The following is a 16,301-nucleotide window of genomic DNA, read 5'->3' on the forward strand; positions in this document are numbered from 1 at the left end:
AGATACCATGCCTCCCAACAGGGGAGACATTCCACACTCCTCCTTTTTCATAACAAATAAAAACAAAAACCCCATTGTCCCAACATAACCACCACTTCTACTACTTGAGCCACTCTACTACTTTACACACCCTTTATTAACCTGGGTGAGTAGCTCTCATGTCCCTGAACGGCACCACTGAGAGCTACTGGCACAACATAAAGCACTCCAAGTCTACAGGTGTGCACCACACTACATTAAGCAAATCTGTGTCTGCAGGCTCACAGTCTTCAGGGGAATGTCAACTATGATGTCCATCTTCCGCACTCGTGGAGTCGCCGGAAACTAGCTCGCATCCTCACCAGAGTTCGTTTAGGACAGTCACAGCACAGTCACAAAATCGGCAAAGCCGCACCTGGGGAGGCCCAGGGGCCACATCAGCCAAGTCCACAGTCTGAGGGGGGGCACCTATGATGGAGTCCTGGCACCCTGACGTTCGGCCACCTATGATACTTCCTCTCCCTCACGGGCAGGTGGCCTGAACAAAAACAAATGGCAAAGTGCCTATGCTGCAGGGCTTGGAGGGGGCACCGGAACACCGCCAAAAGCTGAAGCCCACCCCTGGCACTCCTCTTTCCTCCTCGGTGTGCACCCCATTTAGCCCATCTACTGTAGTAGGGCCCTGGCCATTGACCGCCCCAGATGTTTAGGTGGGCTGCACCTTTTTCCTTTCTTCTTCTCCCCCGATCCGCTCTGGAGCACTTCTCTTCACTATCGGGCCCCGATGATGATGGGCCCGCCTCCCAATGGGGGAGGGGCAGCGCCTCCTCACTGCGGCGCGGGCCGAGGCAACGCTGTTTTCATTGCGGCGGATGCCACCCCTGTCTGTTCCTTGCCTGCACCGGGATGGAGCCTTACAGCCGCTCACCACTTGAGGGGCCTGGTCTTGTTGGAGCCAGCACAGCTCTTCTCCACGAGTGTGGGGGGGGCAGCAGCGGCCCATGCTGCTTTTCTTTGTCCTGTTGGGGCCTTACCAGCCTCCCTGTACACTTTTCCCCACGGGCCAAGGTGGTGATGGGCCTACCTCATTGGTCCATTTGTCCGGCCTTTCCAGGCCATCTTCCCTCTGATTTGATTTTTTTTTTCATCAGCTACGGTTGGAGCACATTCCAACATTCCATTATTTTTTTATTTTTTTCACACTGCAGCGAACGTCGCTGCTCTACACTCGTGGTGGGGGTGGGGGAGGGGTGGTAGGGACCACCGCAGCTCCCCACGTTCAGTGGGGCAGCAGCTGCTCACCCAGCATTTTTTTTTTCCATGCGGTAGTCACCGCTCTCCTTTTCGCGGCCCGCGGGTGGGGGAGGGGCAGCTCACATTGTTGTAGTGGTTGCAGTCGCTCCAGCTCTGCTTGGGGGGGGCGCATCATCCCTCCTCCTCGCGGGCCCCGACACCACACCTGTCCCTACCCCCCACTGGAGGAAGGGCAGCGCCTCTTCATTGCGGCGCAGGCCGCCAACATCTTTTCCCCTTTTTTTTTTCTTTCCGCCGCGGCAGGCCCTGGGTACTTGAGGGCTGCTGCGGACTTCCTTCCAGATCACGGGCCCCGATGGGGGTGGGCCCGCCTTCTGTTGGCGGTGCAGGCTCACCTTGTTGCGGCCCAGGTGCCGCCGTGCATCTCGTTGCGGCCGACGCCACCCTTTCCATTGTAGCGGCCGAGGCCGCAGGCATTTCTCCCTCACAGATGGGAGAGGGGACAGCGGCTCACGCGGCCACGCGCCGCCGATCCTGCGGGCAGCCGCCCCATCCATGTCTCCTTCGCGGGCACAGTTGGATGTGGGCCCGCATCCTTCTGTTTCTTTGCAGCGATGTTGCTGCACCTCGTCTACGTGGCCAACTCTGCGGGGTACTCTCCTCCCCATGGGGGCGGGGGAAGACAGTTTCTTCCTTCCTGGTGGTGGTAGTGGGGGCAGACTTCCCTCCACATGCGGCCGATGCCGCACACCTCAGTGCACGACAGGCCGCCCCCTGGTGGGGGATGGGCGCAGCAGCCACGCGGCCTCGCCTTGCATGCAGGGCTCCAGTCCTCATTGCCATTGTTGGGGGCTGCTCCGAGTCACCGGGCTGCCCCATACTCATGTCGGGGGACACCCAACCACACACACCGGTGCAGCGCTCACGCTGCAGACACAAGGGTGGGGGTCACCTCACCCGCTCCAGGTCACCGGAGCTCTGCACATGGCCGGGGGCAACCGACTTACCGCGGCCCCGGCTCTGGGGGCACCCAGGCCGGGGTCTCCAACCTGGCCTGACTCACATGGCCAGGGCGACACACATGGACGGTGTTGCCCGGCAGGGGCACCGTCCTGGAGCTGGGCCCCGTCCTTGGGCCCAGCACATGTGGTGAGGCACCAGCATGGTGCGGACACAAACACACACACACGCGGAGTCCAGTTGGTCTGACTGACAAGCCCGGAAACGGCTCGTTCTCTTTATTAACTTGGTCACGTGGTTCTCCACGTGACCAAGACAATACACTGGGAGATACCATGCCTCCCAACAGGGGAGACATGCAACAGTATTCATGGGGCCCTTGCTTTGTTGCACTCCACAGCAAGTATATCAGTCCTTTCTGATCAGGGCTGGAAGATGTCCACAAATACCACCAGCCGTAGTGGTAATGACATCTTTCAGTGTTTCCATTTGGGAATTCATCACACTCAAGTGAGGTTGCCCTCTGTTATGATTGGAAAGATAATATGAAAAGGGTTTTTCATACTCCTCTGTTTCAGTTCAAGCATCATACTATCATTATTCCTTTAATGTATAGATCTGCACACATTCACAGGTCTAGTGGGTCCTATTTCATCAAATTTCTGAACAAAAGCTGTACTCAAAACTTAATTTAACATGTTGTTGTTATATTTAACGTTATTATTTATTGTAACAACTGTTCAGCTAGATTTATAACTAAAGGAAACGTGTATTTAACACTGCCCATAATATCAGAAGAAAAACATATATAGAAATTGTTTTTATTTATTTATATACCTACCCCACTCTGCTGCTGGCCATTCATTTAGCAGAGTCGTACTACCTACTGCACAGGACGCCCTGTGACCGCCTGGCAGTACTCAGCATTGAAGACCATTGGGACACGAATGAAGAAGGTTGCACGAAAGAACGATTGGGAGAACCATTAGCATGAAGGACAACACAACGTTGCATCCTCTCCATTCCCCCAGGCAGTCAGGAAACACACACTTTAAAATGTAAAGACTTGATTAATATAATTCCTTAAGGAAATATGTGCACCGGCTTTCCCTGATAGCCACTCCTTTACTAAAACTATGGCTCAAATAGCCCCTCAGACCGCAATTGAGCAACCAATGTTGCAGCCATGTCATCCTCACTTACAAATTCTCAGGTTCTCTCAAATAGTATACATGGTTATGCACTCTTTAATGTTACGATGAGTGTTGTGGAAAAACTAAATGAGCACTTTGCGATCCCATCATTCAACCCTTTTATCACAGGAATATTTGTCAAATATAAAGATGTGGCCATCTTTATGTTCACAGAATGTTCTTTTATTTTTTGCAAAGCAGCAAGCAGCCCTTGTTAGGGATGGGTGTCTCCATCCCCCTTCTCAATGGAAATTTGAAAAGAGTACAATAGAGAGTACCACAGTCTCCATCTTGGAATGCTTACCTTCAATCCGATAGTAATTTAAATGGGTTTTCTAGGCATTGATAATGTGCTTTTCTCAGTACGACCAGACTAATGTTCTTAATATGACTAAACTATATACTGGAAGTGATCATTAGACATTAACATGGCTTGATTTAAAGAAAAAAGCCAAATAACAATGTTAGTACATTTGGATCATTTGTTTATTTATATAACTCCTTTTGTGCTGAATACACTCCCTTTGTGTCGCAAAAATTAACTTCCATTTTTAAAACTGTCATACTCAGCTTAAAACCAATGATCTGCTTCTTCTGGGAGAAGCACAGGGATAAATATGTGTATGTGTTTGGGTGCTTGCCACTGATTGGTTAGTAGTGCTTCTGAGCCGACACATTCGTTTCAGTATATGCCCAAACACGAATAATAGTTACCATAAACAAGATGATACCAATCACTCTTGTACACCCAGCAGCCTGGTTCTCATGTCACTATCCCAGCATCCCTTGCAGTCTAACCAGGTGCCACTCACCACCCTCTATATGGACAACCTGCCCTCAGTGTGATGATGATATCCCTGCAGGACGCATGCAATGGCCTGCATTCTATTTTTTATCCTTTAAAAATACAGCCTAATCCCTCCTTCAAGTTATCTTTGCGAGATACAAGGGCAAAGAGAGACAGATTAAAAAAACAGAGAGAGAGTGTGTGTGAGAGAGATAGGGAGAGGCAGAGGGACAGGTAAATCGGTGCGTGATATGACATGTACATCTCGCTGGTTTTGTTTGGCAATATTACCCTTCCATCTGTGTGAGTAGACTCTGCAAGTTATCCGAATTCATTACTCCCTTTTCTATTTCGCAGATGGGAAATGCCTCTGATTACTCCGAATTTATTTCAACTATATCAAAGAATGATGACATCATCTTGGGAGCTGTGTATTCATTGTTAGGTAAGAAAATGATCAACATTAGTTTCCCATATGAAGCATTGTGATAATGAGAAAAAAGACTCTGCTCTGCTATATTCGCTCAAATGAGGCAAGATAAAGGATTCACAAGCAATGATCCTCTCGGTTGTATTTAAGACATGTAGTAGGCCCCCCCCCCACCCCCACCTGGAAATGATTGATTTCTTAATGATTTGTATTGCAATTTACTGAATAGTCTTTCCAGGGGCTGATACTTAGGGACTCTTTGAGTCTCGGGCACCCTCATCCCCAAAATCTCGCACATCGGCATCTAGATTCAGTAAAAGAAATTGGTTATTTTCCATTCCAGTCTTTATAAATCATCAGCTATTCCATCACAAATTACAATGCAATAGCTAATCATACAAATACTGGTGGAGGCTTTCATGGTCTTGACTTGCTAAACCAGCATTGTGGTATATATGCATCTCATAAAAGTCACATTGCAATAAATATCATTTCAGAATATTTCTGTTCATTCGCAAAAGAGAATACGTTTGCTTTGTTTGTAACAAAATGAACACCATCTCCATAAGCCAGTCCTCAGCTAGAATTTGCTTTCACCTTAGATTCATTTAAATACCAGTCTTTTCTATAGGTATTTATTGAGCGTGAACCCAGATTGGAAAAGCAAAGGAGCACTTTACAAAATTATAGGCGATAGCAATGAAGGGGGTGGCATAGGAGCAGGGACGATGTGATGAAGAGGGGAGAATCCAGAGGTGTAGGCAACATTGGGGTAGTGCCAGTTGAAAGTAGGACCGCCTGGGGTGAACATAGAAGAGGGTCCGTAGCAGCAGGCAAACAAAGCGTGGGTACAGAGCAGGGAGGTTATACTGCTGGGGTGATAGCTTGCACCGGCCGAAGGAGCAAGGCAGGAGGGGGGGCAATTACGAGTGGAGGTTGGCACTGAATGGCTCAAAGGACCCGGTCCGCAGGGACAGCAGGGGTAAAGTGCCAGGTGTTGAGGAGGAAACAGAATATCTTGAGCTCCGTCCTAAAGTGCAGAAGCTTTAGGGCCAGTCCGATATTGATGGGGAGGTGCCAGAGTCTGCAGCAAAGACAGAGAAGGCCTGTCCTCGGTTCCTTTCCTGCCTAAAGCAGTGTTGTTGTAATCCCCTCAAATATTGTCTTCTGGTGGAGCGCTGGCCAGGACAGTGGCCAGTGGGCAAACCTGAAAAAGAAAACCCCAGTGTTACATAGGGCATGCTGAAGACGTTTTGTCCTGCACAGGTTCTCCCTTCTCTTTGCTAACTTCTCTACCTCTTTACCTATTGTGATGCTGGAAATGCTTTTGGAGGGACAGAGCCTCCTAGTCCTTGTCCTACCATTTCTATGTGTGTGATTCCTCTGTGTTTTCTGCCACTGAGGTTCAGCCTGGACGTCTGCAAGTGCAGCTCTTCTTGTTTTCCTTTTGGTGAACAACACCCATGGATACTTTTTTTATTGGTATAGTGAAACAAATCAACTTTTTAATACAACACCTTACATTTTAAATAATCACAAATAAAATATGACATTGAAAACATTACAGTAGATGTAAGATTGTACAAACGAAATACTTGATTACACAATTAGTGGAACAAAACTAACAATTGTTAAAAGTTTCAGTTGATTTACAACATAGAAAAGATTAGAGACTTAGTAAGATACAAAGAAAAACATTATAAGGAAAATGGACAACATTGTTCTTCAACAAGTTAGTTTCACTGCATAAAGGAAATTAACTATGGCAATTTGTAAATTTGTAAAGAAACATTTGTAGTGCACAGCAGCGTAGACCACCTCTGAACTAGATCCAGATTTCCCAAATAGCTTCAGTGATTGGAGAAAAATTTCAAATGCTCCTGAATTAGGGCTGGACAGGATGACAGGATGTGTTCCAGGGATTCAGTAACCTTAGTGTCTAAACAGAAGCAACAAGAGATTAATTCCTCCTCACAGAGCTTGCGTTGGGCGAGTAGTTCACTAGTGTGCCATAAATTGAAACGCATTCTTAGGATACCAGAACGTATCATCTTACAAGGAAACTTGAGAAGATATGGTTCCATAAACCCCAAACTTTTATGGCTGAATTTTTCAGGTATAGCAGATTTATATTGAAGGCATTTAGATCTAGTCTTGATCCAGTCGTAACTATAAATTAGCTGTTTAACTTTATCGGGATTTGTCAAAAGCATAGTAAGGGAGGCATCTGCTTGTACTAAGATGTTATAGATGGCGCGCAGCCAATGTTTAACAAAGTGATGTGTGGTTTTGAATATATAGTTCGACAGGAATTGCAAAACAATGTGTTCTCGGTTGAGCATCAAGCATTTTCGAAGAAGGGCACAGGCTCTCCACTGGTATTGCGCATGCAGAGAGGTTAGCCCTAGTTTGTGTCATGATTCCTGCCCCTCATGTCCCCAGCCCTTCAAGATGTCAGGCTGGAGCCAGGCCATGATCACCTACATGGCCCTCAAGGGCCTCTCCATCCCTTCAAAGACCCACTTGGAGTCAGACTTGGCGCTTGTGGCACCAGACTCACTCACTCCCATAGGATAACATTGGGGATTGGACTTGTAGTGCATTGATGGGGACAAGATGGATGCCCCCACATATTTCGGTTCCCAGAACTGTATGTGCAGTCTAGTCTTTTGGGTGTGGTTCAGCCCAGAGACACCTGGGATACCCAGAGACTATTTAAGCCATGCCCAGGCTGAGAAACATGCTTTGTGTTTTCTGCACCTGCAGCGTGACACTGACCGTGTTCGGATCGGTCTCCAGTAGGCTTGCATCTTTCTTCTGCGCTCAGCTTCTGCAAGAACAAGAACACCGTTAGGAACAGCCTTACCTTGCGGCGCTTCTGCCCATCATTCATCGCTCCTTCTGTTCTGCGGGCATTTTCGGCGGTGTCATTCCCATCCCGGCACGCCGCTTCCTAAGGAAAAGGGAAAAGAACAGAAAAAAGGCATTAGTAAGCATTCAGCAAATCTTCGCTTATTTTTAAAGACTGTACTAGCTTCAAACGCTTACCTGAATCCCAGCCACTCTGGGGGAACTCTGTCTCCGGAACTTCTCATCCATCTGAAAGAGGGAAAAGACACTCCAGGTTAGCATGGTGTCTTGATATTGGGAAAATCATCCTCGGGACCAGCCCTTGAGAGCAAAAATTACCCAATTCAGCCCAAAATACAGGTTCTATTGTGCCGAGCAGTGAACTCATGCTAGTGACAAATGACACCTTCAAAAAGTATTAGCATTTATTCTAAACAGTGAATTTTAGCAACATTTTGGGATTCAAGTTAGAGAAGATTACAAAACACAAATTTAGAGAAATACAAAATATAGAGAAACATAGAACTTAGAGAAACATAGAGAAACACAATTTTACGCCCCTTCAATCAGCACTGGGAGACCCTGGCCCTCATAAACTAGCTGTTGCAAGCCCCGCTCAGAGGACAGCGCTGCAGGGTGCCGACAAAGCAGCAGATTCCGGACACTCGATTTTGCTCGAACCAAGTCCACAGATCGATCTCCCACCTGAGTCATGTGGGCATGCATTTTTATAATCTCGTGCTGTCAGTCCATGACACACAGTTCTAGACCCTTCCCTGTGCAAAATATAGGCTTGCTCATGGAAAAACCCAACTCTGTGAATTTCCACTGTGCTCCTTTCCTGTGCCCCTCCCTGCTTGGAGCCCATCTGCGCGAAAACTCAGGAATGTCCTATCAGTGCCTTCCCAGAGAAAAGATGATTTGTTTACGAAACCATGCAGGGCTACAGCTAGAAAGGCAGAATATTCTAAGAGAAGTCGAGATGAATTAAGCCTATGTGAGCAAGCTCTAAAAGGCATGCACTCATAGCTTAGTGTTCATAGCGCTTAAGATTGGCTATCTAAGCGCTATATAGGTGCCATAATGTTCCAAACACTCCAATAATTTCCATTAGCTACAGAACTGGGGCCTTCGCCCTGCCTGTCTATCTACAATGCATAATGTGACCTACCACTCCTACTAGGCCTGCATATTGCTTGTAGCTCACTACTGCGTAATGGAAGTGCTACAACAAACTACTGTCAGCATTTTTGGCACATACTTTGAATAAACTATTGGCTTTCAGCAGCTAATGCTGTCATCTAAAGCCCTGATTGGCAAATTTACAATTTTGTGTATCACTACACATGGAAACATCTAGAGGCGCCGCAAACCGCGCTTACTCACCGCATATCTTCTTCATAACCGGCATCCATGCTGAAAACGTCACGGCACCTAAAAGACACAGAAAAAGAACTCAGTTCAATACAAATACGAAAGGGTCGCATCGCGCATCGCGCTCTCACTCACCTTCAGCGCTATTCATCTCAGCAACACGTCGCCATCCCCGGACGCCGGCCATCATCTAAGGAAGGAAAGGAACGAAGTTAGAGAACTGTTCAAAAGACTCATTATACTTACCTGTCGGACTCTTGCCAGTGAAGTAACTAGGCGGCAATGAGCCTGCATCAATCAACGCGCCCCTGTGCTGAAAGCAGGACGGAGAGCACACTTTCCAAGAAAACAAGGCCCAGTCTCCAGTCGAGTAGACTCCAGGGAAGGGTTTGAGGTCACAAGAGGTCAGAACAGGCTGAGTGATGTCCCCGCGGATACCAGGTGAGCGTTACAGTTCGTAACGCAACCAGACCACTGGGATGCATTGTTGAAGATGAAGAATCGCTTTCCAAAATTTGCCTTCCATCCTATCCAGGACCAATGACGGCCAGGCTGATTGAGACTCGAGGCCATATACATGGGGTGGCTTTTTGTTTCCAGTACATCAATGCTGGTTTTATGGTGAAAGCACCATACCGGTGCATTATAATCTTGGTTTGGGAAATAGCTGAGTCTAACTTGTGCTTCACAACATCTGAATGGGCAGCAACTGAGGCACTACCATCAAAAACCATGCCCAAGTAGACATAATTCGGCACAGTCGCCAAGTTTACATGATTAATGGTCCATTGAGGTTTGTATCCGGCCGAATTAGTAGGACTGTAAATGACAATCTGGGTTTTGGAAGTATTAACCCCCAGTTCAGTCTTCACTATGTAGCCGTTGAAGCCATCCAATAAATTTTTAAGGCCATGCAGGGTTTTTGAAATTAATACCAAATCATCGGCATACATGAGTGACTGGATCATACAATGGTTTAATTTGGGTGAGTCTGATTGTATTGCCTCGAATACTTGCCGTACATCATACATGAAGTAGTTAAAAATTGCAGACGCCAAAAGGCAGCCTTGTTTTAGGCCGCGAGCAATGGGAATGGCCATTGATAGTAACCCTTCTATGTTTAATCTGATGTAGATTGATATTTCGCAATGCAATGATTGAATGATCTGCTGTAATGTGAAGGGGCATTTGTCTCTGGTAAGTTTAGCAAAATGGAGGGGATGGGAATTGGCATCAAAGGCCATGTGGAGATCCACAAAAGCAAAATAGAGTGCTTGTTTTGAAGCCTGCGATTGAAATTTAACTGCATTAATGCAGAGCATATTGATATTCGTGCCCAGGCCAGCAAGAAAACCTGTCTGAAAGGGGTCTCTTGTATGGGAAGCTCTGGTCCAGTTGTTAAAATCTCAAAGGATAAGTTTGGAAAAAAGTTTCCCAGGCGCATCTAAAAGTGCGATGGGCCTATAATTACAAGGAAGGGTACGATCACCCTTCTTGTGAATTGGTACGATGATAGAGGTTTTCCAAGAGTTAGGGATATTACGAGAGACAATGATATGTTGGAAAAGATGGTTCAGAATTTTGGCCCACATAGAAGGATTGGATTTGAGCGTAAAATTACTAAGGCCATCAGGGCCCTTTGCTCTGGAGGAACCTATGTGCTTAATATATTCTTCAAAGATGAGTGGGGAGCATTCAAGAGACCAGCTTTGCTGGCTGACAGGTAGATGGGCCAGGTTCATAAAAGTCGGATCTGCATATAAATTGGTATAATGCTGGATCCATTGTGCTTCAGTCACACTGAGAACTTGCATAGCACACTGGGACCGGTGAGCACACTGATTGAATATGGCCCATGTTTCAGCAGTGATTTTCTTCCCTATTAGTCTAAGCATGTGCTCACTATCAGCTTGCAGGATGTGCGCTCGGTGTTGTCGCATCCAGTTGCGATATCTGCATTTAGCTGATCTCAGCTGTTGGTTGCGAGTTGACTGATTTAACTTGCAAATAAGCCTTTTTTCACGATGGTATTCAACCTTTCTAGCTTTAACTAGAAGGTTAAAGGAATGTCTATAGGAGGTATCTGTGTGACTACCATTTTTCGCAGGGTTCTTGAATGTAATTAGAAGATTGGTATACTGCATTGGGTTATGAGAATTATTATTACAAATAACCAATTGGGACAAGGCTAATAAATTGGTATCCGGAAACGAGACTTAGCATTATTAACAACCAGATGGTTTAGATAAAGGGACTTGTTAGATGGTACATAGCTCCAGTTTATTGTAAGAACAAGTAGGTAATGGTCACTATGTACCTGGGGGATGACTTGGAAAGATTGTATTTGTCCATTTAGATTGGAATGGGTATACATATAATCAATTGTGGTACAAGTGGATTCTCTTTGCCATGTGGGATGGGCAGGAATGTCACCTTGTATAGAGCCATTAGTCATGTGGAAATTACGTTCCAACATAAATGAAGACCACCGCTTAACCTTGTCAATGGTGGTTTTACCTTTAGGATGAAGACAATCCAAGTTGAGGTCTCCAACAATAATGGTGTCTGTAATATCCGGAGTAAGAATTACAAGATCCAGGAGTCTAGTCAAGCCTTCATAAAATAGTCAGTCAGTCCAAGAGGGTTGCGATAAATGTTGATCAGTGCAATAATATGCGATGGGCATGAGATTTTTACAAGCTGTATAAAGGCCAATACCGAGGCCCAGGACTGAACAGCAAACCCCCTTGACATATTTACTCCCACTAAGAGGCCCGAAGAAGGTCGGCCCTTTTGGCCTGCCATAGCTGGAAGTAGTGCAACCTCATAGTTATTCCATGCAGGGGTTTGTAAAAGCTAAGTTTCTTGTAGTGCTATTATATCATATGCTGCAGGAAAACCAGAAATAAATGTCTGTAAATGTGAATGGCCCTGTGTGTTCCAACTTGCAATAGTAAAATGGCATTCTGTTGGCGTTACTGGTGGTTATGACATGTGAGGCTGATCATGATAAACATGTTTCACAGTTGTTTCATACAAATTGTTGTGAGCAGTCAATTGTTTTATATCTGTTCCCGCATTCATGCGCGCTCGATCTTGCGCTAATAGAAATTCCATGTTAAACAGTTGCATTTTAGATTTCCAAATAGTATTTAGCACAATTCCTGAGGGAATCCACAAGCGCACCACCGAGCAAGTGGACTCTGAGATAAATTCAATTTGTTCGATGTCACTAGAACAAATATCTTCGAGTTCCACTAGTTCTGAGAAAATGTTTAGCACACTACGTCGATTAAGATCATAGGTGCCAAAGGTACCTCCCCGACATTTTAGGATTAAAGAATGGCATTTCCGAGAGTCTAGGGCAAGAGGTTTAGTTGGCAACACAGGAGCAGCTTGAGGCTTGGTATTTGCAGTTTGGATAACCTCATTTGATGGATGTGTAGGAATTTCCATGTGCCGGACTATGGTGGAATGTGGCAGACTGATGGGTAAAGAAGAATGGCGAGAGTCATCTGCATGCATGGAAAAGGAGCTTGGGAGAAGCCATTGGCGCAGATTGGAGGTCACTTCACGAGGCATTTCAATTAGGTTGGGGGCAGGGGGCTGGATACATGAGGCCAGGTAAGAGTCCACGGCCTCACGTACTTCAATGGTTTTGAGTTCACAAGTCTTTTTTCCACTCAAGATGGTGACAAGGGTCGCAACATTGGATCGCGAGACCTGGCCCGTGGAGCTTTTAACAAGATCAGATGGTCTTTGAGTAGTTGCAAGGTCTAATTCGTGAATTAGGGCATCCGATGGAGGGTAGGGTGTAACCACAGAAGCGATGGGTATTGGGGGCACAACAGGAGCGTGAGGCCTAAAGGATGACTCCAAAGGAACTCGCTTAAGTGATAAGGCAGTTGGATTCTCCTTTGATGGTAACACGAAATCAGCTTTCGAGGGCACTACTAGTGCCTGCTCAGATGAGCTGGGTGTCTTTGGACTGAGGCTGGGTGGCATGGGAAGCAAGGGTGCTGACGATGGCGGTGGGTAAAAGATGGCTTCGCAGCACTATTTGGCTCAGGGCTTGGTTTTAATGTTTGAAAAAACGTTTTCATCGTTTGTTTAGGGAGTCTCAGTGTAAAATGATTTGGATTCTTTTTGGGTGGTGGGCGAGACACCCTGGAGATCATTTTTTTTTTTCTGGGGGCCGGAGGAATGGTAATGTTGGTCCCCTCTTTGAGGGCATTCGTGACTGGCAAAGGGACTGGATTAGGAATGGAAGCAGGGACAGCTGGGGAGGGCGGGAGACTAGTCCACGACTCGTTCAGGGGGGGGCAGGACCTCTGGGAGCACTAGATCCAACCTCTGGAGTAATGATGTTAGCGAACACTGGAAGAGCCGGAATGGGTAAGGGGTGGGAGATGGGGATCCGGCAGAGCCAATAGTGATGATGGATGCCTCATTGGATGGAGCATCATCCAAGAACGAAGCATCATGCAGATTCGACTTGGAATGTCGGACCAGTGTGTTTAATAGGGACAGCATTTCACAGGATTGAGTGGATTGTTCTGCAATTTTAACATCAAGACCTTCATATAATTTGAATAAGCTTTGCAGATTTAAATGCATGGCGGCTAAGGTAGAATCAAGCACAGGTGGGAGGGCAGGGACAGCCACTGCTGTATCATCCAATGTTCGAGGCAAAGAGGAAATGTGCAAATTTGGAGAATTACAATCTTCATCGGGACACAAGGAGGATGAAGCTTGTGTATCCCGAGCACACACCCTTCTAGGTGTAGGGTAAACAAAAGATATAGATGGGGAACTTGTAGAAGACGCCAAGCCTGAAGTGAGTTCTACAACACCATTAGGGCCCATCAACAAAGGTTGGGGACTCACATTGGCTGGCGTAAAGAGAAAGATCAGGATCAGTGCGAGGGGAAGAGGTTTGTGGCATTGCTAAATGCTTGCCACCTTTCCTAGAAGAAAAAAGACGAGGAAGAGGTGTGCGAAGCATGGTATTGTCTGATAGGGGAAGCGCTGAAAAATTTGAGTCAAACTTTGGTTGGGGAAAGAATACTCTTGCAGCGTGTGAAGCCTCAGTGTTTATGCATGGCGGCGCTGACATGATCGCATTTTTCGTAAAAGCCACCGCATTCACAGGGGACAGCGTGTTAGTCTTGTGAGATAAGCACGAAACACGTGCAAGTGGGGTAGTTAGCCCTTTCTGTTGGAGAGATGTAGGCATGCCTGTTTTTAGAGAGTACGCCATAAGCGTATATATAGGCACTGAAGGACACAAGGAATTACCTGTAAAGAAACTGTTGTTAGTAATACAAAACAATTTAAAAAGGGAACTTATACTTTGTCAAATGGACAGGAAATTAACAATAATTGTAAAAGAAAAAAAAGAAAAAAAAAAGGGATGAAACCCAAAAAGAAAAAAGAAAGTATGACAATGGGCACTGCGACTGTTGGCTGCGCAGCTAAGCAGCCAAGCAGTACTTAAGCAGTACTTGCCCTGAGTGCGCGCGCGCGGGTGCGCGCGTATTTTCAAATATATTGCTTGCCCAGAGCCACGGACAGAAAAGAGGGAGAGCTCTAAAAAAGAAAAAAAAAAAGAGTAGAAATCAGGAGAATGCACACAGCAAAATCCAACAAAATCCAACAAAGTACAACAAAGTCCGAACTCTGGGAGGCACTGAGTGTGCAGCAGTCAACAGTCATCTTCTTAAAGGGCACACAGCAATCTTCAGTGGAGACAGCACGAACCAATCTGCATCCTCAAACACAGAAGCGCAGGGGGACTCGCAGCCAAGCAGTACTTAACCAGTACTTGCCCTGAGTGTGCACGCACGGGTGCGCGTGCATTTTCAAATATATTGCTTGCCCAGAGCCACGGACAGAAAAGAGGCAGAGCTCTAAGAAAGAAAAAAAAGAGTAGAAATCAGGAGAATGCACACAGCAAAATCCAACAAAGTCCAACAAAGTCCTAACACTGGGAGGCACTGAGTGTGCAGCAGTCAACAGTCACCTTCTTAAAGGGCACACAGCAATCTTCAGTGGAGACAGCACAAACTAATCTGCATCCACAAACACAGAAGCGCAGGGGGACTCGCAGCCAAGCAGTACTTAACCAGTACTTGCCCTGAGTGTGCACGCGCGGGTGCGCGTGTATTTTCAAATATATTGCTTGCCCAGAGCCACGGACAGAAAAGAGACAGAGCTCTAAGAAAGAAAAAAAAGAGTAGAAATCAGGAGCATGCACACAGCAAAATCCAACAAAGTCCAACAAAGTCCGAACACTGGGAGGCACTGAGTGTGCAGCAGTCAACAGTCACCTTCTTAAAGGGCACACAGCAATCTTCCGTGGAGACAGCACAAACTAATCTGCATCCACAAACACAGAAGCGCAGGGGGACTCGCAGCCAAGCAGTTCTTAACCAGTACTTGCCCCGAGTGCGTGTGCGTGGGTGCGCATGTTTTTTCAAAAATATTGCTTGCCCGGAGCCACGGACAGAAAAGAGGTGGAGCTCTTCTTAAAGGGCACACAGCAATCTTCCGTGGAGACAGCACGAACCAATCTGCATCCACAAACACAGAAGCACAGGGGGACTTGCAGCCAAGCAGTACTTAACCAGTACTTGCCCCGAGTGCGCCTTATGGCACCGATGGGTGGGGATGAACCTTTGTACCCCTTATGTGTGTTTTTGGGCACCTGTGTGTTGGCCCCAGAGTAATGGGCTGGTGGTAGCTACATGCTGACTTGGCAGTGGCTCTGAGTGTCCTCCATTTTTGGGACACCCAGGCGGTGCCATAGGAATCAATGGATTCCCGAAAGAAGGCAAGATGGCCTCTGTGGCCTCTTGGTTTCTATTGCCTTTTACCTTGATTCCCAAAGTTCTGGGAAGACCTGACTCTGTACCTTCCTCCTGACTGGCTGTTGGGCGGCAATACCATATTTGGCTCTGGGGCTGCGTCATGCAGACTGACTGGATCCTTCCCAGTGGCTGTGTGTTGCGGGTACACCCTAGGGGTGGGACCTGTATGAATGGATTCTGAAGTAAACTCACATTCTGTGTGATGGATGTCTGGTTTCTGTGTGTGACACAATGACTGAGACAGGTCTGACTAAAACTGACATGAATACAGTGTAGTGTGCTGAAAGACTGGATGCTTACCCCAAACCACAATCTTTGTTATGGGTGCCTGGGTGGAGTGAATGGCCTGAATGCCTGTGACCAAAAATCTAGGGGAGACTCAGGCCTGTCTTTGCCTTTTAGTGAAAGTGAGGATAGTAGTCCTAAATACTTATAATCATTCGATGTGGAGGTGCATTCTGAAATAACAGCACCTCGAGAGGTTTAAGGGAGTTGATATTGAAAAAATATGTTACATTTTATTTTAAAAATACACAATATAATACAAAATCTACTTCAATAGTCACACATTCCAATTCAATTGACACAATTCATAAAAATACCAT

At 46.4% G+C, this 16,301-nt stretch overlaps 1 protein-coding gene across 1 annotated transcript in view; it reads left to right on the forward strand.

The window, feature by feature from the left end:
• LOC138580598 (opsin-5-like) overlaps positions 1-16,301 on the forward strand; it is a 1,021,543-nt gene that overhangs the window by 550,904 nt on the left and 454,338 nt on the right. Inside the window, exon 2 of the mRNA XM_069651261.1 lies at positions 4,531-4,618. Coding sequence (XP_069507362.1) covers positions 4,531-4,618 — 88 coding nt within the window. The remainder of the gene's footprint in view (positions 1-4,530; positions 4,619-16,301) is intronic.

This window comes from Ambystoma mexicanum, chromosome 3p (genome assembly GCF_040938575.1).
Source record: "Ambystoma mexicanum isolate Mex_15411 chromosome 3p, UKY_AmexF1_1, whole genome shotgun sequence".
Lineage (NCBI taxonomy): Eukaryota > Metazoa > Chordata > Amphibia > Caudata > Ambystomatidae > Ambystoma > Ambystoma mexicanum.